A 24986-nucleotide genomic window follows, 5' to 3' on the forward strand; every position below is an offset into this window, starting at 1 on the left:
TATTCTTCCATCTTACTCTTACAACTTCCTTATACTGTTTTGTGCATGAGAGCACAGAAAATCATGAACATCATGTACGTATTTCCAATCTTCTGAACTGTTTGCTAAACTCCCTTGAGCGCAAAACATGGTTAGGAGCTTTCATAAGAAAGTTTTTTGAAAGGATGAAGTCTGGAGATGTTACACTTGCATGAGGATGTGAATGGGTAGCAATTCCTTCTTTAAAGAATTGTCACACTGTTAACTGATTTGAACTGGTGTTATGGGTCCTTACCACAGGAGGAAAAAAAATTCTGTTAATTTTTGGTTTAAGGTATTGTACTTTTGATTGTGGTTTTCAAACTTTAGAGCTTTCAGTGTTAATTTCTCTGCCAAGGTCTGCTGTACATCTGCCACATTCAAGGTCATGATTTATTGCATTTAGCCTTAGGCTGGGGTGTCCCAGCTATGAAGCTGACCAAAAGTGTTTACCTCAGGCAGTGGGCTGGGGAGGCAGAAAGCTGGTAGGTTCCATACATCCGTCTGTCATCCACCTTCCTCAACCAGTTGCTTTCTCAGCTGAGCCCCTTGGCTGCTACCCCATCCTCTTTTTCACTTGCTTTCCTCTGACATTCCTTTCACATTCTTTTCCCCTGAAAGCAAGAGAGGAGAACAGGGCCTTACCTTCACTGTTGCCAAGAGCCATGGCCGCAGAGTTGGAGGGAGAAAGTAGTTGCTGCTGCAGTCGTATTCCTGATGGTGCTCCTGGAAGGAGCACCATCAAGAAGAAATTCACTTGTTCCTTGCCTCCTCTCCTGCCAATGTTTGCTCAAAATAGGCTGGTATAAATCTGTTCCATCACATACATGCACACACTTACCCCAGTTCTGAAGACTCATTGATGAGAGAGGAGGCAAGAAAGAGACTGTGATGGCAGTGGGGTGCCGTGTGCACTCAATGGCATGCGTATGCAGGAAACGTAGGAGGGAGGAGGAACTGGGCCACCTCCAAGCTTGAACTTTAGCTGGGCCTAGCCATACACATGATGAAATACACATTCCACAAATTAAACTGTAAACAAAACTATCATCAATATATAATCAGATAGTAACATCTTAAGAGGCCCACCTGAGACGTGGAGCACCACTCCCCCACAGGGGGCAATGAACCCTCCCACCCTGGCTTAGCTATGCCATTGAGAAGGAACCGCAGCTGGCAACATTCTTAGCTAGTGAAGAGCTAAGGGAAGCCATCTTTGGAAAGTAGAGTAGTATTTGCGGTCTATTCTTGTGGGTATTTAGGGGTGTATTGGGAGAGTTTTTTCAACAGAGCACCAAGGTTAGGATGCACCCCAGTGTGAAGTAGAATGGGTAGTTTGATATCACTACCGATATGTTATTCCTTGTGTAGTTTTATTTTTCTTCATTCTCCTAGAAAACTGTTGAAGTGTTGCAATTGATTCATTCTATATTTTTGAACCGTGGTGGATTCATATCTGCATCCTCAAATCTCACTGTTGGGTATGACCCCAGCTGATATACCTTCCAATGGTGACTGATGTGCCATCCCACCCCCACCCCTAAATTCCTCCTCCCACCTTGCCATGTGCCCAGCACCCCTGAAAAAAGTGCTCCCTTTTTGGGTTTGTTTATTGGCACACATCTGCCACTACCATCTTCTCTGAGGAACCAGTGGAAGAGAGGAGGCCATGGAGGAGTAGTGGTGGGTCTCCATCCATCTCAGCAGCAGTCTTCTCCAGCTTCACTATTACAGTTTGGGCAGAACAATGGAACTAGACCCCTCAGCTTGTTTGCTCACCCGCACACTGCCTCTTCTTACCTTTTTCTTCCGTCTGCTCTCTGCTGCTCTTTTGAAAAAACAGTAGAGCAGGTTGGAACATGAAAACTGGGAGAAACCCTGCACCATTTCCCAAAAAGTTGTGTTTTTTCTTTTCTTGTTTTCATTTTTTTTTTTTTAGAAATGAGGAGAGACTTTTCCCAATTTTCCTGTTCTGGCCTGCTCTGATGGGGGACATAAACAGGAAAAGGTTTAGGTCGCTGTGGAGGTTGATAATGACACGTGTCTTTTCCCAAGGCAGGCAGCCCATCTCGCCTTGCCTCGTGGATGGGCCAGTCTTGTTCCCTGTCGTCTTTGCTTTTGTAGAATATTATGTGAATGTGGTTATCCTTTTTTTGTGTGCTTGTTCATGTGCTTGTTTTGATCAAAATGTAGTTTACTGTTGTCTTTATTTTATTGGTGTCTTTTGTCTTATGTTTTTTATTAATTTATAATTTATCTAGTTTTTAAATAGTAGTTTGAACAGGAAAATCAATATGTAATTTAGTGAAAATAATTATTTGGCATCCCAAGCCTCATCATTTACATAAGTGTAACAATATCTCAATGCAGTATTATCAAATATTTGGTTTCTGAATAACCATTCTTAAATTGTAATATATTCTTTTTAAAATTCTGTGTTTTCCTACTCTTTATTTATTTTTTGTTTTCTGTAGGTTGGAAAAAGAGAACATTCAGCACAGCTTTAGCAATGAGGCAAAGAACCGAGCCCTTCAGGCCCAACAGAGAGAGCAGGAGCTGACACAGAAGATGCAGCAAATGGAGGCCCAGCATGATAAAACTGGTAGGTGGTAGGGAAAGATTAGAGCCTGGGCACTCACTCACAAGCCCGGCCCACGCCTTACTGTGAAATGACATCAGGAACACCTGTAACCTTTGGCTGGCCGAAGGGAGCAGATGCTAACTACACCGGAGATTCCGAATTACATATTAGTTAGCGTTTAAAAGAGAAAATGGAAAGTATTGCCCACTGTCTGTTGATTTCAGAGTGCTGCTCTCACATCTGTTGCACCATCTGGATTATGAGTTTATTTACCTGTGTTCAAGAAACGTAAAGCTGAGAGGGACCACAACAAAGTAGAAAAACAAAGGACTTGTTTTTGGCTGGATTTTCAGGCACACATGTTATATAAAGAAAATAGCATCAGAAGCACTGCAGGAAATGCTCTGAGCTTACAGTTAAAGTCTCTTGAATAGCATTGAACAGTTCCCACAGTACACACATTATAGCTACTCTAAAAGCTTAATGAGTTTGCTTCAGAATCCAAACTGGAGAAAAGCTTTAGCCATTAATCGGTACTTAATTCACTGTCGCAGCTGGATGTAATTCACTGGCTCCAAATTAATATGTTCCTTTATTTAATCTTTGCAGCCTCACACATTTTTATAATTTGTGCATTCTATTCCCCCTAAAACCTAGACAGATCTTTAATCTTTTGCAGTTATGGGAACCTCAAATATGCAGTATAAATTGATAAATATGGGACATTGGGAACAGCTGGCTGTTTGACTGGAACCTGATGTGTTTCAATATCTTGGCTCAGCTGACCTGTAATTCTTTATTCTTACAAAAGAGAAGAACAGACGTCATTGATGATGAGAAAATTATCCTTGGGCCATTTATATTGAAGTGGTCAAAACTGCTTTTAAGGTTCATACTAGAAATTTACTATAAGCTGTAGAACTGCAGCAAATTGGCATATTTTAGATTGGAAGGAGCATTTATTAACAGAAAATATACATGTTGCATATTTTCAGAACCTGAGGTCTCAAATACAGTTGGTGGATGTTTTACTGTTGGCACTTTGGTTCTTCCCTGGCAGTATAGTTAAATGGGTGTGCACGCTACAAATGTTGCCAATCAGATTAGTAAAGCAGGGAATAATATACCAATATTCGTTTTTTCAGACTGGTAGTCAACCTTTCCCCCAATCTCTGCTTGACTGACTCAGGGCTCAATCCTATCCAACTTTCCAGTGCCAATGCAGCTGCCGTGCAGCTTCAAGGTAAGGGAACAAATGTCTCCTTACCTTGAAGAGGCCTCTGTGATTGTCTCCCAACCTTGGGATGTAGCACACATCGTATTGGCATGGCTGTATCAGCACTGGAAAGTTGGATAGGTTTGGGCCCTCTACAGTTCTAATATATATTATAGCCTTATATATATATAGTTCTATATATAATTATATATATTATATATAGTTCTAATATATAATATAGCCCTCTATAGATCTAATAGTTTTTGGTTTTGGTTTTTTAAGGGAAAGGAACAGAATGAAGAATAGCTTTCTCCAAAATGTTATGTAAATGCTCCCCACCCCAGTAAATAATACCCTTGGAGATCTATTTCTAGAAGTGTGATTGAGGGCCAATTTACCCATAGTCTTTTGTGTCCATGTCATACATGTAGCAGAGAGCCTTTTATTTGCATGTATTGTGATCTGCAACCTGGACATGCGTAGGCCTCATTTGTAGAAAAAAAAAGTAAAAGAATAATGTGAATGAGGTAAACTCATGCAACAATTTCAGGCCATAGTTCATACTAAGGATTGCAATACTAAAGTATTTTGTGGTGCTTCATCCCTGAGGCTTTCTCCTGTGCATTGACCGGCCCCAAGGTCTTACTAGAAGCCAGCTGCAGAACAATTCTACAAATAGCTTTTATGTTTCTGTTTCTTATATTTCTGCTATACAGATAGGACCCAGTGCAGTAATTATAATGTACAAACTATCATTATTAGTTGTGTAACTTAGTAATAGTAGTAGTATTGAGTTGGTAGTAGTTTCATCTGCTTTCTTGCAGAAGTCTTTGCAAAACACATAACCTTTATCCACAGCAATTTTTCCATCACCCATAAAGTCCATTTTTTATGGCCCATGTCTGTGAAATTCTTGCTTCATTTTATGCCAGATCTCAGCCCCTATTCCTGAGCAGTGTGGAGCGGCTGCAAGCCACTCCACTCTCCGCAGACTCTCGCTCCCCTCTGGAGGTGGCGCAAGCCCAAGAAGACCCATTGGGGCTGCAGTGGCCTACCCTGGGGTAAGGGGAGAGTTTCCACTTACCTCCGGCTGAGCCTCTTTTGGCACCTGTCTTGCGCTGGATACAGTGCAGGCCCCCTGGCCTGCCTGTTCCAGCGAAAAATAGGATTGCGCTGTCAGTTATATTTCCATGTACAGTGTATGCCAGGTCAGGACCCCATTTTTGGAATGATGGCTAGGTAGACTAAATGGACTAAATAATCTAGCAATGCCTCCTCCCTGTTTCTGGTCACATTTCTGCATGCACCACTTGTCCTAGCAAACACAGCACAAGTTTAACATGTGATCCTGTCCAGCTCAGGGGATGCTTAACATCCCCTGAAGATTATTATCTTGCCTTATTTTACATCCTTTTCTGTCTTCTCTTTTGTTGCTAGCTCAACACTAAACTAATAGCCATCTGAATTTCAAACTGCATTCTGTTAGAATTATGCAGCAGTGACACCAATCCTAGCAATCCCATCTTTGCTAAAAATTGATGGAATTATTTGCTTTGGGACTTCATTCTACCTAACTGTATTAGGGGGAGGGGGACTATTTGCAACATCTCTGCATTTCATACAGCACTTCTGTATACTGAATGCCCTTGTAGAAGCAGCTGTGACTTGGCACAGATATTTAGAACAAGATTTCATTTATTTTTCCTTCCTTATCTGTAAAATGTCACTTAATTTGCTTGTATTGGAGAATGATTGTCTGTTTTAATAAGACTAACAAGAATGGAGAAACTCATTATACAAAAGGATCACTTGCCAATTGTGATTGTATTTAAACTGGCTTACTGATGAAGGGATTGAAAAATTCCTTGTCTACATTTTCACTAAGCATATTGTGCTTATTGTACCTTATGCTGTTCTGTGTAAAAATGATAATACAAGTTGATTACACCTTATCAGGAATTCTGAAAACCAGAATGCTCCATAATCTGGAACTTATTTGAGTGCTGATATAACCTCAATTGCTGGCACAAGGCATGCAAAGATTGATGACACTACCCAGCCAAGGAAGCCGGCTCTTAGCACACATGGTACTGGCTGACTGGGCGGAGGAGCCGCAATTCTCTGGCTGACTGGGGACAATCCAATCTGACAAGAGAGACTTTGGGCAACACACAACAACTACGCACTTTTCTGGACTGAGGCAGCACCACTTCCCCCCCTCCCCACTTAGGCTTGGGGTGTTGCTCCTACAAGGAAAGCCTGCCTATTCCTCAGCCCCCAGAGAGAAGGCTGTATGCTTAAACTCTGCTCCCCAGTCTTCCACTCTCCCTCCCACCTTTTTATGATTGTCCCATCTAGCAAAGGGGAGAAGCTGTGTTTCATGCAGAAACTGTATTAAATGCACAAAATTACTTAAAATATTGTATAAAATTACCTTCAGACTACAGTATTTGTATAAGATGTATATGAAATATAAATCAGTTTCATGCTTAGATGGGTCCTATCCCTGAGATATTTCATAATGTTTATGCAAATATTCCAAAATCTAAAATCCAGAACACTTCCAGTCCCAAGCATTCCAGATAAGGGTTACTAACTTCTACTGGTTACTAGTCCTGAAGTCCTAAGATAATTCACTGGAAAATTACTTAGCCTCAATTTGTATATGGATGGTAAACACCATTTGATAATACAATATTTTTTCTTAAGCTAATCTCTGTGGCCCTTTTTGATTTATTAGTATTGTCTTTACTTCCCAGTACTTAATGTACTTTTTAAATACTTTGGGGCTGGAGGGGTATTAATTGTGGGAGAATGAGGTGAAGGTCAAGTGGAAATTTAAATCGTATCAAATGGAAATTTTGGAAGTTCTGCACTTTTCACATTCTGGTCCTGTGATTTTATAATAATCTGCCTGTTAACACTTGGGAATTTTAAAACTGTGTTTTATCAGTTATTTCTTGTCTGATATCTTCCATATTCTCTGCGATACACCCTGCATGTAAGTCTGACTCATAGCATTGCTTCAGTTAATTTCATGCAAAAGTGATTCTGATAACATCAGCTGGTAGAACACAAAAGAGTATTTTCCCAAGGCTAAATTTATGACATCTAGGTCAGAATACTAGGGGTAAGGGAGACATTATGGGCAAGGGACTATAGCATAAGAAGTGTGGTGTGGTGTGATGTGTTGGTATCACAGGAAAATTTGGGTGCTAAATAGTATGTTTTTGAAAGTGTTAGATAAGCCATAATTGACCATAAGATGAACATACAAATGGGTATCTGCGGAATGCTCTGTATATGCAAAACTATAAAGCCCACTGTCAGTGTGATGTCTCCTAAATGCATTGCATTCAGGACTGCTTCAAATATTACACAGCTCCTTTGCAGAATATGTGGAATTATCTATAGGGGAGATTGCATGCTATTTCCTACTCAGAATTACTTTTTTGGTAGGAATATTTTCAAATTTGAAGCACCTTTCACAGTGAAAATGGAAAACTGCCACCACCCAGCAAATTGCATTTTACATTATTTCTGTTTATAGGCAAATGTTTGTTATCCCACTGTGTATGTCTCTTGTAGAGGAGATTGATAACTCTTGCCATTAGAAGGAAGAGCCAAGGGGCTACATTCTTTTTCTAGGGAGCTTCCATCATGCAGGTTTAGGCACTAGTGAGCAAAAATTCACAGAAAAAAGGCTTGAATGTATGTTTGTGTAGACACTTTGGAGTGTTTTTAATGTTTTGCAGTAGAAATGGGGAAGGCAAAAGAGAGCACTATTCCATTGCAAATTTGTTTTGTTCCTTTTTTTTTAAACGTTGCATTTAAAACTTCTTGTATACTGTTTAAATCCCTGTGTACATAGACTTTTTTTTAAATATATGATTTCTAGTAAATGAACTGGATTCATTGCTGAGTGCCCAGAACATGCTCATATCAAAATTAAAAGAAGAATGTCGCATACTGGCAAAGAAGCTTGAACACATCACGGAAAAAACCAGGTACCTAATAATTTTTGCTTGTGATAACATTTTTATTTGAAGCTACTTGCATGGTGCTGGTTTTGGTTTGATAAACCATAATGAAGTTTTTATAAGACTTAAATTTTCATATTGTGTTTTATCTTTCCCTTTTGCCCCCTCTCCCCATCCCTCAACATATCTATTTAAAATGTGAAGAAAATGACAGTATATTCACATAACACAACAATTTCAATCCCAAAACCTTGTGGGAAACCAGACTTATATGGGTCCTGGTAATCAGTCTTATCTAAGGTTACCTGATTAGAGACCATAATGCACTGTACATGGAATTGCCATTGAAAATTTGTTTGGAAGCTTTAGCTGATACAGAATGAAGTGGTCCACAAGGGTGAGTTGACATGCAAGACTGATAGTCTGGCTGCAGTGCGCCTACATCTATGAACTCAGCATCTGCAAATTTGACCAATCACAAATGCTTCAGTACCACAGGGCAGTATTGGGCACTCCTGGAAGCTGCTTCTGAGTCATTCCAACCTGTTCCGGGAAGCATTTCCCAAACTGTGCATTGCAATGCACAGTTTGGGAAACACTTCCACAATGCATTGGGGGGGGCACTGGGGCCAACAGAGCAGGTTGTGAGCCTCGGCACAACCCAGAAGTAGCTTCCAGGAGTGCCTGGTACTGTCCTATGCTCTGTAACTGGCCTGGTTTGTTGACCTCCACACATTGGATCATGATTTACAGGTAGGGGCTTGACTATCCATGAATTTTGGAATCTGTGGGTAGTCTCAGAACCAAACTCCCACGGATGTGGAAGAGGCTACTGTACTTCTTTGGGTCTGTGTTCTCTTTCTAAGTTAATGCATTTATTTATTTTCACATTATTTGACCTATAAATAAGGACTGAACTATTTTTCTTGTTCCTTGGGTCTCATAGTGTCAGGTTTTTGTCTCTTGAGAGTTGCCATGGGGGCAGGAAGATGGTGGGAGATGATTTCTTGAAATAGTCTTGGCTAGTTTTTGCAAGGTAGATTTCTTATTCAACCTATCATCACCCTGATCGCTGTATTGGTTTAAACTACAGATCAGGGTACATTCTGCTCTCTGTTGTATAGTTCAGAGGCTATACAGCAAGTTCTATCCAAAGGAAGTTAGTCATGACTAAGCACCATTGAAATCAATGTCCCATTAATTTCAGAGGGATAGCCCTAATTAGCAGCACAGTCCTTTGCATTTCTACACAGAAGTAAGCCCTTGAGTTCAGTGAAACTTACTCCCCAGCAAATGTTTATAGAATTGTAGCCTAACTTTCTTTAGATACAACCCAGTGTAAATAAAATTGTAAGTATTTATGCAATTCTTCTTAATCTTCAATTCATTCTCCAATGCAAGCTAAGGTTGCACCTGTTTTTGTTCTATAAAATAATATTGGGATTAGCTGACAACTTACTTGAAATTATGCAGGGTACTCACAAACACTGAGATGAGTGTGAGATGAGTGTGCTCAAGAGAAGCTGGTTAAATTATTATTCATTTCTTTAGCAGCAGTTTGGTTTTGATTTAGAAAATTAAAAATATTCTTTCACAAAAATTTGTGGCATAGAAAGGACAGAAGATTTAAAGTACACTTTGGTTTGAAGAATGGGAGACTATATTTTTCAAGCACAGTTTCCTCTGGTTTTCTTTTACAGCACCACAAATTAATGTGGTTGAAATGCTCAAACTCTTTCACTAAGATGGCTTGGTGTGTAAAATATTGATGAAATGTACATATGATATCTTGAGGGCTTATGTTGGACATATTTAGAATGCATATGGATGCTTTTACATTATGCAAGAAGATTTGCAAACTTGTGTAACTCTGTTTGGATGCTACCTTAAGTAGTGTATTAATGTAGCTAGCCTTCAGACATAATTGGTGTGTGGAGTGTATAGTAATAAAAATTGTCATGAGCGAAAATTTCCCTACATATATGGGCGGATCTTGGAAATGCAGAATGTACTCCCCTCAAGCTGCACAGCTGACACTGTGTACACATGCAAATGTAAAAATATAATCCTTTCATGTTCTCTGTGTAATTTTGCTTGCTCTTTTTTGGATTGTCTCAGAGTTTGAGGCTTGTGGATTGATGCTTGACACTGTCCATTGTGTATTTGTGATTTGCGTTTTGTAATTAAGGGCAACAATGGGAGTCCATTGGGTCTCGTTATATATAATGGTTGGTTTAATTTGTTTCACTTCTATCTTGTTAATTGTAAATTGATCATTAAGATTTGAATTCTAATCTGTCACCAGGGTTGAGTGTATTGAAGCTAGAGAAATGATTCTGTTTTTAATCACTGATGATGAGAAACAAATTTTATAATTTTGGTGCATATTGCAGTCCATATATTTTAACACTGTATTTTATGGTATTATAAATATTGTTAAATGACTTTTAGTGTAGTTTTACTGTTTGACTATAATGGATAAATTATATTACAGTTTTGGCAACAGTAGGCATCCAACTGTGTGAGTTTAATTGAAGTAAAGAACACACACCCGGTTGAACTGATTTTCTGCTTGTTCGATTGATGCTGTGTTAGAATACTGCAGTCACTGCATTCAAACACTGGGAGTCAAAATATATACCCAAGCTAGAGGATCCAAATGCAACACAGTACCTGTCTGAAAAAAATCTAAACCATTACTAGTGATTTTCAGTCTCTAAAAAGAATTGTCCTGATCTCAATTAAAATTAATATAGCTTAACTCGCATTTAATTATAGCAGTCTACAAAGGCTGGGTGTCTGAGAAGTGGAAAACATTTCTAATGGACAGAACACCTAAGTTCGAATGTGTAGACTGCCTACCAAAAATTTGGAAGGGAAAAACTGACCATAAGCCACCTTTGTATATATCCTAAATGTTGAATTGATTTAAAGGATAGTGCAGGTCTTTCCCTGTTTTAGTGGCTTCTTGATGCTGTGTCCAATCATCTGAAACTGCTACAGTAGTTAACTACTTCTGTTTGTTTTCCAGAATACAGGGTTTGTCAGGGCCCAATCCTGTCCAACTTTTCAGCACTGGTGCAGCTGCAATACAGCCCCGACATAAGGGAACAAATGTTCCCATACCTTGAGGAGGCTTCTATAACTACCTCCCCACCACAGGATGCAGTGCATGTCCCACTGGCATAGCAGCACTGGCACTGGAAAATTGGATAGGATTGGGCCCTCAGTGTGGTAGCAAAACAACAGGCCTTAGACTATTCCTCAATCATGATACTTTCCAAAACTCAGTATGTTTTGTTGCTGTAGATCAATATCAGAAGAACAAATCTGTTCAAATCACTTTCTTGCCTTGTATTTTCTTAACAATAAATAATGTAAATCCTATTTATAGAATGAAATTGCAATAAGTGATGATGATCAGCAGTAAGCCCATGGAGTCATATTTCTTATAAGTAAGCAGGCTTAAGATTGCAGATTCTTAGCAGAAAATTAAATTTTAAATTAAATTTGAATTATTTTCCTGATATTTGCTTCTACAATGGTGACCCATACCAATATTACATAAGAGTGTTAAATGTATAACTAATGGGCATCATTTTGTAACCCGTTGGTCAAAAATTTATTTATTTAATTTCTGCATTTTTTCCCTGCATTTCTCCCCCTAAGTGGACCCAAAGTGGCTACTATTTATTTCATAGATTCATGTCCTCAGTCACTACAACAGCTATGTTGATAAAAACCATCTTTTTGGTATTCTCTGTGTTGAAGTTTGATGCTTTTCATGCAGATGTGCACTAGAATTTTGTTTAGGTGTTGTTACACTGCAGGATAAAACCTGGCAACATCCATCATCAGTGTTCATAATTCTCTAGGTCTGAAATCACCCAGCTTAGTCAGGAAAATGAATATGTCCATGACAGACTTGAGAAGATGCAGAAAAGGAATGATGAATTGGAGGAGCAGTGTATCCAGCATGGAAGGATGCATGAGAAAATGAAACTAAGGTAAGAGGATCTATTAATATAGCTTGATGTGGTCTGCTATAAACCTGGTGGGTCTGTTGACATTCTAACACTTTGATTTCATTTTAAAAAAATAATCAAAATCTTTTAAACCAAAGTTTCATTGCTTAATATTCTTCAAATAGTTTTTAACAGATAAAAGAAAAGTGTATATCTCATAGTTCTTTAAACGATGCATACTTTGAGCACCTGCTTTTAGGCTGTTTCTGTTGCCTGCTCTGTTCCCTAGATCAGTTGTCTAAATACATTGAAATGTGTCCTTATCTATTTGCAGTTTTTGTAAAATATTTTTCAACAGTGTTTATTTTAACTTTTAAAAAATTTATTTGCAGTATTTTAATATAATACTTTAAAAATCAGTTTTAAGTATCAGGAGAATAGCAGTAACCTTCTAATTTTAACAAAAGGTGTGAACATGCAGTTTTTTGTTGTTTTTTTTACTCAAGCCAGTTTAGACCAGCATCAGCTTTGAGGAAGGTGAGCTTTTAACCCAAAGGAAGTCAATTAAATGAAAACATTTTGGAGGTCATAGAAATTAGCAGTTTATACTCTGTGGGCAACGTAGCTACACTGAGTTCCACGTAAGTGGCCTTATAATTGACTATTATAGTAGTTGGCAACCTTCAGTCTCGAAAGACTATGGTATCGCGCTCTGAAAGGTGGTTCTGGAACAGCGTCTAGTGTGGCTGAAAAGGCTGATTCGGGAGTGACAATCCCTTCCACACTGGGAACAAGTGCAGTCTGTCCCTGGCCTGTCTCCCTGGCTATGGGCCTTCCTTCTTTGCCTCTTAGCTTCAGACTGTTGGCCAAGTGTCTCTTCAAACTGGGAAAGGCCATGTTGCACAGCCTGCCTCCAAGCGGGCCGCTCAGAGGCCAGGGTTTCCCACTTGTTAAGGTCCACTCCTAAGGCCTTCAGATCCCTCTTGCAGATGTCCTTGTATCGCAGCTGTGGTCTACCCGTAGGGCGCTTTCCTTGCACGAGTTCTCCATAGAGGAGATCCTTTGGGATCCGGCCATCATCCATTCTCACGACATGACCGAGCCAACGCAGGCGTCTCTGTTTCAGTAGTGCATACATGCTAGGGATTCCAGCACGTTCCAGGACTGTGTTGTTTGGAACTTTGTCCTGCCAGGTGATGCCGAGAATACGTCGGAGGCAGCGCATGTGGAAAGCATTCAGTTTCCTCTCCTGTTGTGAGTGAAGAGTCCATGACTCGCTGCAGTACAGAAGTGTACTCAGGACGCAAGCTCTGTAGACCTGGATCTTGGTATGTTCCGTCAGCTTCTTGTTGGACCAGACTCTCTTTGTGAGTCTGGAAAACGTGGTAGCTGCTTTACCGATGCGTTTGTTTAGCTTGGTATCGAGAGAGAGAGTGTCGGAGATCGTTGAGCCAAGGTACACAAAGTCATGGACAACCTCCAGTTCATGCGCAGAGATTGTAATGCAGGGAGGTGGAACCCTCCCTGCATTAAGGCACCTGGAAAAGACAGCATCCCTGCTGAAGTCCTAAAGTGCTGCAAAGAGATCATCATCACTGAGCTGCATGAAATCCTTTGTCTCTGCTGGAGAGAAGGTGGAGTACCTCAAGACATGAGGGATGCAAACATCATCACGCTGTACAAGAACAAAGGCGACAGGGGTGACTGCAACAACTACCGTGGCATCTCTCTCCTTAGCGTTGTAGGAAAGTTGTTTGCCCGAGTTGCACTAAAGAGGCTCCAGGTACTTGCAGAGAGCGTTTATCCAGAATCACAGTGTGGATTCCGAGCCAACAGGTCCACCACTGATATGGTATTCTCCCTTAGACAACTGCAGGAGAAATGCAGGGAACAACGACAGCCACTCTTTATAGCAGGGGTGTCCAAAGTTTTTGGCAGGAGGGCCACATTGTCTCTCTGACACTGTGTCCGGGGGTAAAAAAGAATGAATTTACATTTAAAATTTGAATAAATTTACATAAGCTTACATAAATGAATACATTAAAGATGAACTTATATGAATGAATGAAGGTCTTGCAATAGCTCAAGGCCTATAAAAGGACTTGTACAAAGCAAGGCTGGCCTTTCCTTTCCTGCTGCTACTGCATCACAGACGTGAAACAACAAGCGATGGAGGGAGCCCTCAACCCACAGCTCACACGAGAGGTCAAACAGTCGCCCTCACGCTGGGAGCAGTTGCATCGGGCCAGTGTGGGGTCCAACAAATCTCCAGAGGGCCAGAGGCTCATTGGAGACTGGGGACTCCCTGAGGGCCACATTGAGAGGCCTCGAGGGCCGCAAGTGGCCCCAGGGCCGGGGTTTGGGCACCCCTGCTTTATAGCCTTCATAGATCTCACGAAGGCTTTCGACCTGGTCAGCAGGGATGGCCTCTTCAAGATTCTCCCCAAGATTGGATGTCCACCCAGGCTCCTCAGCATCATCAGATCCTTCCACAAGGACATGAAGGGCACTGTTGTCTTTGATGGCTCCACATCAGACCCCTTTGACATCCGAAGCGGCGTGAAGCAGGGCTGTGTTCTTGCACCAACCTTGTTTGGGATCTTCTTCGCTGTCCTGCTGAAGCAGGCCTTTGGAACTACAACAGAAGGCATCTATCTCCGGACCAGATCAGATGGAAAGCTCTTCAACCTCTCCAGACTGAGAGCAAAGTCCAAAGTCCAGCTGAAATGTCTGCGTGACTTCCTCTTTGCCGACGATGCAGCTATCACTACCCACTCTGCCAAAGATCTCCAGCAGCTCATGGATCGTTTTAGCAAGGCCTGCCAAGATTTTGGACTGACAATCAGCCTGAAGAAAACACAGGTCATGGTTCAGGATGTGGACTCACCTATTATAGTAATGGAGAGTTAATCCTATTCTGGGACATACTGGAAGAGAGCCGCTTAAATCTCAGTTCTTGTGTTTTGTGAGATCTGCATTTTCTGATTTACTATCTCATTTTCACATGTCAAGCCTTCTCAACCATAAGCTACAACTTTATTAGCAGTTTGTAGAAGCAATACCAAGTTTGGCACATTCCTAAGGTGAGGACAAAGATGTTTCCCCAGCTGAACTGTGGTTTTGCCAAGTGGTACCAATTTGCTTGCCCTAGGAGGAAAGTGACGTTAGCAAGAGGTCAACATAAGCAGTGGCAGTTTTGACCAGTGTGCTGCCCAGGGGCAGGAATGCAAAAAGATCCCCCCAGTGATTGTGTCTGGAGGCCTTCTGAGGGCTAGAGAGGCTGTGCACTGTCTTTCCAGCCCTCAAAAGGCCTTCTAAGGCCACCGGAAGGCCTTAAAACGTCACTTCCAGTTTTTCAGAGAAAACTAGAAGTGATGTTTTAAGACTCTCTGGGAGGCTTAGAAGGCCTTCTGAGGGTTGAAGAGGCTGCATGTGGCCCTTCTGGTCCTCAGAAGGCCTCCAGAAGGGAAGTAGTAGCTGCGGGCAGCTCTAGGGGCAGCACAACTGGGGGCATAGTGACACCCTCCCAGCCATGCCATCCAGACACTTGCACCCATGGACCCACCACTTTGGTATGCCACTGAACATAAGTAACCCTACTTCGTTTAGCAGAGGGGGACTGTAGTTAAATGGTAGAACACCTCATGCAGAAGACTCAATTCTCAGCATCTCCAGTTGTAATGTAATGTCCTGTTTGAAATACTGGAGAGCTGCTGCCTGGTGTTTACATGCCATCACCATCGCCATCATGCAAGCAAAACACCACAAGACTGGTCTGGATCATCCTCACCTGACCCCAAACATTATGTTCATGTGTATATAAAAAGATGGCAGCAGCTGGCAACAGTGGATAGACGGTAATGAGATGATTGTGTTACTTTGTATGTGGTTACATTTGACTGTATAGTTCCACTAAGTAGTAGCTGCTGAAAGTGTATGCTGCACTAGATGATTTTATCATAAAGGCTATCTTTTCTCTTCTCATGTGGTTCTTCTTTGTATTCAATCACAAATCAAACCTCTTGCTTTTTGCCTCAGAGGCAGCTGACCTTCTCTAATATGCCATCTGCAATCTCCCCTACATCTGTGTAAGAAATGCTGCTTCTCCAGTTTTTTCCTCTCGCTGAATTTCTAAATGTCTTACTTGCTGTTTATGAATCTTGTCATTTATAATCCTTTGGCCCAGTTTCCAGTCCCCTTGGTAATATTCATATCAGAATCTATTAAGTTGCATGTTAGGAGTCAAATGCTTCATAAATGGCAGCATATTTGTGTTTACTGATTTGGTGATTTATTCTAAATTATGAACTGTTTTCTTATAAATAAATTCTTCCCTAGCCTTGCAGACACTAGTCCATATGATGTGGTAGATGTTCAGTGCCATTTGTAGATGTCCATTAGAGTGAGGATATCAAATTGATGTTAGGGAGTCAGATCTTCCTTCCTTTAGTCATGTTTGTGACTATCTTGGTAAGTTAATGTGGCATCTTGGGTGCCTCGTCCCTTTTGTATCAGACTGAGAAGTAGAAAGATTTAGACTTTTTTTTCTCTTCAGGCTGATTAGGAAGAATGAGCAGGCATTTTATTTTCCCAGTGGCTTCCCCACAGTTGGTTAGGGAAATAACACAGGGGATCTTCAGTGTGGGTTTGTGTATCACACCTTGCTAGAACCTTCAGTGCTTGGTCCTACTCATAATAGTCTGGCATTACTGAAACCTGATGGAACAATGAAAGCCACCAGGCTTGTAATTAAAATTAAATATAATATCTACAGAAAGGACAAGATGGATCATACTGAAGGTGGTACTCTGTGTGTCAAAGAAGGCATAAAGTTCAGTAAAGTAGAAAATTCAAAAGAAACAAACTTATGTCTGTGACTAGAAATTACAGGCCAAAAGTGGGTATAGTGCAAAGACTGTGATATCTACCCTGATGAGCTGCAATTTTACAACGGCATCTACAAGCCTCAACTCTCACTTTGGCATGTTTGGCATGGCTCTGTTCCACCCTCTCTTGAAGAGATTCTGGAAGCAGGATATTGCATCTGACCACCTCCTCACCTTTTAAATAATGGCCAGTATGGTTAGTTCTCAAGGGCCAGAGGAGCCTAGCAGTGTGATTTTCCCACATGTGGAAAATGGTGATGGTGGAAGATGTGACCTGACCAAAGATTCTTATTCCCAAGTTATTGGCCAAAGCTGTGCACACATTGCCACTGTCTCCCCATGCTCACCCAATGAAAGCACATTTCACTCATTTTCAGCCTAAGGATGTTCGTTCAGTATTTCCTCAGGGTCTGGCTAAGCCTCTCATTGTTTCTTAGCTTGGTTGGTACAACTTCTTAAATTGGTTGGTACAGTCAGAGAAGTTTGATCTCACCAGGAGCAAAAATGTCAACAGACTGACTCTCATACACTGCTCTCTGCCAGAGGGTAATGAAATGATTCTGAGAGCCACAGATTGTAGCCCTTACTTCCTCCATAGTTATATACCAGTGAATAGGGAGGAAGCCCTAAAGTATTCCTGCAACAAAAAAAAACCTTAAGCCAACCTTAGACAGGGCTCCAAGCATTCTGAGCATGTCAGAACATGACTTCTGAGTAGACATGCAGTGCATAAGTGCACTGTCAGTCACTTATGAGACCTCCAAAAGATGTCCAGACAGGACTGAGAAAAGTCTAATTGGAGCTTTCCTGGTCAATTACTGTATAGATGCCCTGCAGCTAGGTAATGAGGACATGACTTCTAAGATGTGGTGAACCATAATATTCAAGTTCACAGCACAGATGTGGGCCTTGGTTGCCAGGCTCAGTAGTGAACTTTGTCATCTTGAAATTTAAGCTTTTTGTTATCATGCACACAGAGGCACAAGTGCAGGCACAGCAGATGCTATGCTGACAAAAGTTAAAGATAAGCAGAAGGTTCTTCCCATGTCCTTCCCATGTCTCTTCCCAAGAAGGAAGAGAGAGGGGCCAAAGGAATTCAGTCATCAAAAGACCATGCTCAAGCCCAGATTCTACAGGTTTTTCTACTAAGTGGAGTGTCACTAAGCCCATCATGAAAGAAACCACCTCCATCAGCATTCCCAGTTAGCCTTTCCCCTCCAAGGAAAGTAAGAAGCAAATATGATGCCAACTCTGGTCCAATTTTGGTCCATCTTTCATTTTGTGAAAATGTGAGCTCGCTCTATCACAGGCACCTAAATGTTTGAGATGGTGTCCATGGAATTTGACTTGGGGCAAGCTGGGTATCCCCAGAATAGTAAGGTCCAGAAACCCATTTGTACATGGCAATGATCCAGTATCTCTAGATTTGGATGCAGTGGAACATGCACTTCACAGGCATCAGGCATCTTGGCAATTCTTTTTACTACTCCAAAGAAAAAAGGGAACATATACACCATTAGCAACCAAGAAAGGTTGAATAAGTACCTGATAAAGAGCCATTTCAGGATGGAGAATCCAATGACAATTTTGATTTTAATAGTTCAGGGAGACTGTAGATCTCTGTAGAATCTATCCCTATGGTCTCATCAGAGCCAGTCACAGATGATTTCTCAGATTTGTGTGCAGTAGGAAGGACATCCAATACTGAACTTTCAGGTTTGCCTTTGTTTCCCCTCCCCCGTCCTACCCTGTACTGCCCTGACAACTTCTACAAAGGCCTTAATGGCACTTTGTAGTGCATCTGAAGTTATAAGAAGTAGCAATGTATCCCTTTCTCACTGACATTCTGATCAAGTCCCCATCCCCATGGCAAGCAAAATTGCCATGACCAAAGCTGACCAAAGAAGCTCAGTTTCATCACCATCTGAAAAAGGGGGTTCCCTTTGCCAAGAGAATAGAAGGCAAGATCCACAGCACCACTCTTTTGTGGCAGCAACATAGACTAATGACCTTGGTGAATCTTTAGTGGATTCTGGTGGTATGCCAGGTTGTGGTCTCACTTGGAGGTTCCCCCATCAAACCAAAGCCACATGGCAAATAGGGCACATATATTCCTGTGCATCCCATCTTGGATGAGAGCTTCTTTTTAAACTTATTGTAAATTTTCAATTTACTTACTTGATTGATTTGATTTTGTTGTATGGGAGTGTTAAATTTTCCTGCTTGATGATGTCACTTCTGGCCATGACATCACTTCCAGGTTGATGACTTCATTTCTGGTAGTTCCCGGACCAGTCTGAGAACCACTGCACCACTCTTTTCCCTTCAGATTGCAGTCTCATTCACTGCATTTTGTAAAACAAGTCATGAAAAAGATTCATGGAACAACATGAAATTTTACCCTTAAAGAACACAAAAATGTTAAGACTTTCTCTCTGTGGTAATTGCTCCTTTTTTGTTCAAGGGTCTGATTTTGATATTATGCCCCATCAAACCAAAGGCCTTTCTTGAATGTCTTTGCAAGCTGTTACTCCACTGCAATGGGTTTGTGGTGTGTGCGCGTGCCTGTGTGGCCTGGAAATGGACAGATCTTGCATGCTTTCTCTTCAGCAAGTACTGTATGTTGCTTACATACTTTTTTCTCAGGATATGCAAACTTGTCTTCAAAGGCCAAGAGTGCTTCATGTTTAGATTGCAGTGGTTAAAATAGTTTTTGAATCACCTCATTGTATATCATGTAAATATTCATTACTTTTGCTGAGTATTTAGTCAGTGAAGTGTAGCATTTTAAAAAGTGGGTGTCCATCTGAATGACATCTGAATCTTTGACATCTATTGTTCTTGATTTAGCTCAGGAATGTATTATTGAGGGAAGGGCAAAAAAGTTAAGACTTTCAGTGAAATTAAATGGGTTTTCAGTTGTTACTTAATAACCCATGTTGTTCTCTATGCCTGAACTTTTTAATTTCTTCGTTTACCTACTTGATGTGACAACATGCTGAATCTCTTCTTTCTTTGTTATCACATTCTTTCTGCTACATGTTATTCATTCTAGACATGCAGTTGTTTTTCAAATCCAGGCCTGCTTTAGAGGCTTCATCTTTTTATTGTGTTATCCTCACAACAACTATGGAATATTTGGACATTTCCATAGCACAGATCAGAAAACCGAGACTGCAGAGACCTGCAGAGACAGTGATCCCTGTTGATTGGTACTCAGATTATTTTACAAAATGTACAAAAGTCTATGCATTAGAAACGTATGTCACATCATCTCCCCCTTTTTTTAAGGAAGAATTGGAAGAAGGAGGAAGGATAAATTAAAAGTGAATTGAGAATAGATTTTTAAAATAAGTTGGGAAAACAAAAAGGGTTTTGAGAGTTTTTGGATAGGCATGAAGGAAGAGAGGAAAAATGATATCTGGAAGAAGGGAGTTCTATACTGTAGGACTGTTATAATAAAGGTACAATCACTTTCTCTTCAGGCAAGATCCCCAAACAGCAGGAATAGATAGGCTACTCTTTGAGCCTATATAATTCAGGTTATTAAAATTTGCAAGTATAATTTTCTTGATACATACTGCGGGACTGCTCAGACATGAGTAAATGTTTGTATGGAAGCTACCAGATGCAGCTGCATGGCAGTAATGGCATGTCTGGCTTGATGTGGTCTGAAAATAGCTACTGTTTTATTAGCTGAAAAATGTGCCTCTGTGCTCATTGCCAAGAAGTGGTGGCTGTATCCAGGACGCTGAGTCGGATGATGTTGTTTCTGTTGGTTGCATCCATGAGAATAGCTAGACCACTTCACATGGAGGAATGTGCTTGCCTCTGAACCTCATCCAAAGTTACTGTCAAGCAAATGCATGGTCAGTTGTCCTCACAGTAAAATAATGAATTTAACTAAGGGCCCGTTCCCGAGCTGGAACAACGCCTGCACCAACCTCCAACACCAGACTGGGTGTCACAAACATGCCATAAAGCATGCCTGCAACACACTGCTGAGTCAGTGTTGGTGCTGAGCCCAGTGCAGGCTGGATGCTGCCCAGACCTAGGTAAGACCTCTGGGCAGCTAAGAGGACTTCAGGGGTGGGGGTGGGGGTGTTCCGTGATGGGGGGAGGGCTGGGCAGGGGGGAGAAACTGGGGCGGGACCAGCAGAGCTCTGCTCCACTGGATCCTGAATTTGGTATTGGGCCCTCCTGCCCAACACAGAGTCTCTCAACTCTGAGAAACTTGCAAAACACCCAGCGCAGACTTGAGAAGCCCCACTTTGGAGCTTGGGGCTTTCTCTGGGGAAAGGGGACAAAAGTCCTCTTCCACTGAGGAGACCTTTGGCGACTGCCACAGGGCCACAGGATGCAGTGTTAGCCGCTTTGACATTTCTGCACCTGGCAGTGGCGTTGCTTTAGCATTAGGCTGTAACTTGACTCTAACAATGCTTGCTTAAACTAGAGTTCAATTTGTGGCAAACCCTGGGTCAAGTCTAGGTCCCTGGGAGTTGCCAACTGATCTTTCAGTTACTGACTGGCAACATGAGGAACAGAAAAGAGGAATTCTAGAAATATAACTGTGTTATTCTTCTGTAACAGAAAAAAAATCTGTGGCACCTTTAGATATAAGAACATAAGAACATAAGAACAGCCCCACTGGATCAGGCCATAGGCCCAACTAGTTCAGCTTCCTGTATCTCACAGCAGCCCACCAAATGCCCCAGGGAACACACCAGATAACAAGAGACCTCATCCTGGTGCCCTCCCTTGCTACTACAGGTATAGAGTAAAACATTTGGAACAATGTGGCCAAAAGAGCAAGAAATGCAAGAGATACAGCCTGTGTTATTTCTGTGTTAACCCCTTGTATACAATTAGGTACATAACGATTCAAAACACCGGCGATTTTCCTAGCTTCAGTATGTGAACATGTGATACAAAAGAAAACTTTTGTCTCCATGGAGTTCTAAATAAATAGAATCAGCCTTGCACAGATGTTTTGCTATTTCAGTGTTTTTTTATTTTTGTTGGCTTGAATATGATCTGGGTTTACAGAGAAAATGGGCACACATTTTATAGTAAATATATGAAAGGTGCTTTGCAGTGCCACCAGTTGCCCTAGATGTCAAAGTAGCCCAATAACACAGTTAGTTGATGAGAAGAATCTTATACATTTGGATAATAAGTCTGTAAGCTTTACATGTACTCTTAATAATAGTAATAAATTTGCTATTATTATTGGCAAAAATATTTTTAGGAAAAGAATGCAAAGTAATATGAACAAGAGAAAGTGAAAGGCAGTAGAGAGAACCTCTATTACATGGCTGTTGCTTTAAAACTTACTGTGTGGAGAAACAGTAGTCTGCAATCTTTTCCCTTCCCGTAAGTCTTGTGTGTTTTTACACACACACAGCATAGTAACAGCATTATACGTTTTAAATCAAAATGATAAATAATCACTCAACATTTGAGACTTTAATATGGTAGTGTGTTTGGGCAGAATGAGTGGCTAAGAAATAAGACAGGCAACATTTGTCATTTTAAAAAAAATCTGTTACTTTTTTACCCCTTCATGAAACAATCTCACGTAATTATAATTAGCACAAGCTATTTCCTTAAGGCCGTGATAGTTAAAATCCATTCCTTCAATTACTTTTTCATACTGGATAGCTACTCTTTGGGGTGACATGAAAGTTGGTAAAAATGAACCTTGCACTGACTTTGGTTTCATGTTTTTTGTGGGAGGATGGTAGGTTTGACAGCGCAGTGCAAAGCATGTATGCACAGGAAGTAAACTCAATTGACCTTACTTCTTAGTGCTTAGTGCAACCTTAGGTACTCAGTTGATAATTCTGCATATCAGTCCAATTCTTTCTTGCCCTGTTTGCAGTAGGCAGACAGGGGATGCTTACAAAGACATTATCTAAATGAAAATCTATGAGAAATAATAATCTCTTGTGATGGTCTTAATAAATGGTCTTTGAGATTTTATTTTAATTCGGTTTTCCAAGGACAGGTGAAGCACTTAAGTAAGGTGCCTTGGACTTTCTTTATAAGGATAATGGTTTGGGTAGCTAGTAAGATTTCTCCCCTCCCACCCCCCGAAAATGCTCCTGCATTTTTACTTATCTTAGTTTACTCTGGTTGATCAAAGCTTGCCCACTTGCAGAAGGCATCTTTGCATGGTCCTAGTCCATCCCCCTTCCGTTCCCACCATATTCAGTTGTACTGGCTAAACATTATCTTGATGTGAAATCTTCTCCCCCCCCAAAAAAAATCAACAACAGTGGGTTTCCAGCCTATATTTCTTTCACCTGCTATATGATTGATATTTTGTATTTTAAAATAGGCTTTTAACACATACTTGAGCTCTTTCTAGCACTGGAGTTCCAAGGAAAAGCCTAGAGGATTGGCAGTTTGGGGCAGATGTGTGTCTGTTCCTCAGGCATCAGTGGCTGTAAGTTAACAATTAAAAAAAAAAGTTGCAGCCATCTGTGTAACAAGACGGCAGAGATCCACACATGCCTGTTACTATAAATAAGGAAACTTGTCTGATTTCATAGATGTTGGATTTATAAAGACTCGATGTGTCAAATCCTAACTGTGTGCCATGCTGCTGGGATGTGTTGGCAGCCAAATACCTGTAGTGGTCTTCCCTTCAGACATTTTAGAGAAGCACAGCATTTCTGGAAAGCTGTTTCTGCAGCAAAACATATGAGGCCTTACATGATTTTTATATGCACTTTATCCAAGGAAAATGCCTGATTTCTCTCTCCTGCTCTTGCCTCCTCCTCTTCCATTGCAAAATGATCTTAAATTGAACTTTCATTCTTTTCCATCTGACTGAGTGAAAGCATAGTAAATGATTACAATTCATTATATATATATAAATATTGTTCATTTGATATGGATTAACACAATGTAGAAATATTATGATCTATCCTAAACAGTCTTCAGACATAAACTGACACTTTTTTCTTTATGACTGCGGTACATTTTTTTTTCAATTCTGGGACATAATCTAGGAGATTATATCACCTACATGGAAGCTACCCCAAAATTCAACAGTACCTTGTTATCCTCCTGTCCTCTTCCTCCACCATTCAACAGTGCCCTGTTATCCTCCTGTCCCATTCCTCCATCCTTCCATCTGTGGACATGTTTATAGGCAGCATAATGAGCTATTAGATATGGTTCATCTCTCATCTCAGTGCAGTGGTGCTTCCTGCACGTGTACCCATGTGCACGCACAGGCAGGAGGAGGAGAAGAAAAGGTCTCTCTTTAGTCTAAGAAGCCTCTGTATGTCAGTGATGTGCCCACAGTGAATTTGATCATGCCCCTGCAGTTTTACCACCTGTATTAAATTCTGTCATAAATGTATGTTACTCCCTAATGTGCACTGACTGAATATGTCTGTTTTTGAAATATTTGTATCCCAAAGCCTTCCAGCCTGATGCTCCCAGATTCCAAAGGAACATCAAGGTGGCTAGCAACTGAGTTGCTGCAACAGTTCAATATTGTCTTCTTGTGTAGAAGGCTTCATAATTTTCAGTTTCAACATGGGCTTGCATCTAATAGTAGTATTTTAATACATGTTAGAATCTGAGAGAAGAGTCATACATAGAAGTTGCCCTTGGGCCCTGATCAAGAGATGATGTTGCAATAAGTCATCATGTATGCCTGTCATGAGCTCCTGGGTATGTGGATATTCATTCACATCCATATTGAGAGATGGCAGAGAAACTTGTGATACCTTTTATTACATTGGAAGCTTACATTAAAAGAAATGTGTTAGCCTTTAAGATACCATGAGAGCCTTTGTTGTGTTGCTACAGACTTAGCGCAACCAACTTTCTGGAATTTGCTACTGTATGCAGGATGAGCGGGATGGTGACCCTCATGCCATATATAGAGATGCTGGAGATACTTTTCATGATTGCATAAGTATTCTCTTGGTCATGTTCTTGGCCAAATGTGGAACTGTATACAACAATGACCCACATACATAGAAAGGAGTACTTTGGATTGTCTTTTTTGTCATTTACAGTAGAATCCATTTTACATACAAGTATGTATGTTTTGCATACAAGTATGCACAAGTATTCTATCCCTTACATAAACTGATTGTTTCTTAGATTGGGTATATATTTTTCTAATTGCAAGGAGAAGAGAAATACTATTGGGGAGGGTTTGTTTTTGTCTAGCACTTCATTACTGGAATTTATTTTTTAAAAGCTATTTTTACTGCATTATCTAGTGCAAGATGACCAAACATCAGTCACTACTCACCCACCCACCCTCCCTCCCACCCATGCACACACACAAAGAGTAAGAGAGAGAATATTCGG

The 24986-nt window shown here is 40.8% G+C and overlaps 1 protein-coding gene and 1 long non-coding RNA gene across 4 annotated transcripts in view; one reads left to right on the top strand and one right to left on the bottom strand.

Moving 5' to 3' along the window:
* Positions 1 to 24986, top strand: part of SDCCAG8 (SHH signaling and ciliogenesis regulator SDCCAG8) — a 150644-nt gene that overhangs the window by 80670 nt on the left and 44988 nt on the right. For all 3 annotated transcript variants that reach the window (XM_066617459.1, XM_066617466.1, XM_066617477.1), the window contains 3 exons: positions 2493 to 2620; positions 7714 to 7822; positions 11671 to 11802. In XM_066617459.1, the coding sequence (XP_066473556.1) occupies positions 2493 to 2620; positions 7714 to 7822; positions 11671 to 11802 (369 nt within the window). The remainder of the gene's footprint in view (positions 1 to 2492; positions 2621 to 7713; positions 7823 to 11670; positions 11803 to 24986) is intronic.
* Positions 1 to 24986, bottom strand: part of LOC136641590 (uncharacterized) — a 52500-nt gene that overhangs the window by 8946 nt on the left and 18568 nt on the right. The window contains exon 3 of the long non-coding RNA XR_010793886.1: positions 472 to 632. This is a non-coding gene — a long non-coding RNA (uncharacterized lncRNA). The remainder of the gene's footprint in view (positions 1 to 471; positions 633 to 24986) is intronic.

This window comes from Tiliqua scincoides, chromosome 1 (genome assembly GCF_035046505.1).
Source record: "Tiliqua scincoides isolate rTilSci1 chromosome 1, rTilSci1.hap2, whole genome shotgun sequence".
Lineage (NCBI taxonomy): Eukaryota > Metazoa > Chordata > Lepidosauria > Squamata > Scincidae > Tiliqua > Tiliqua scincoides.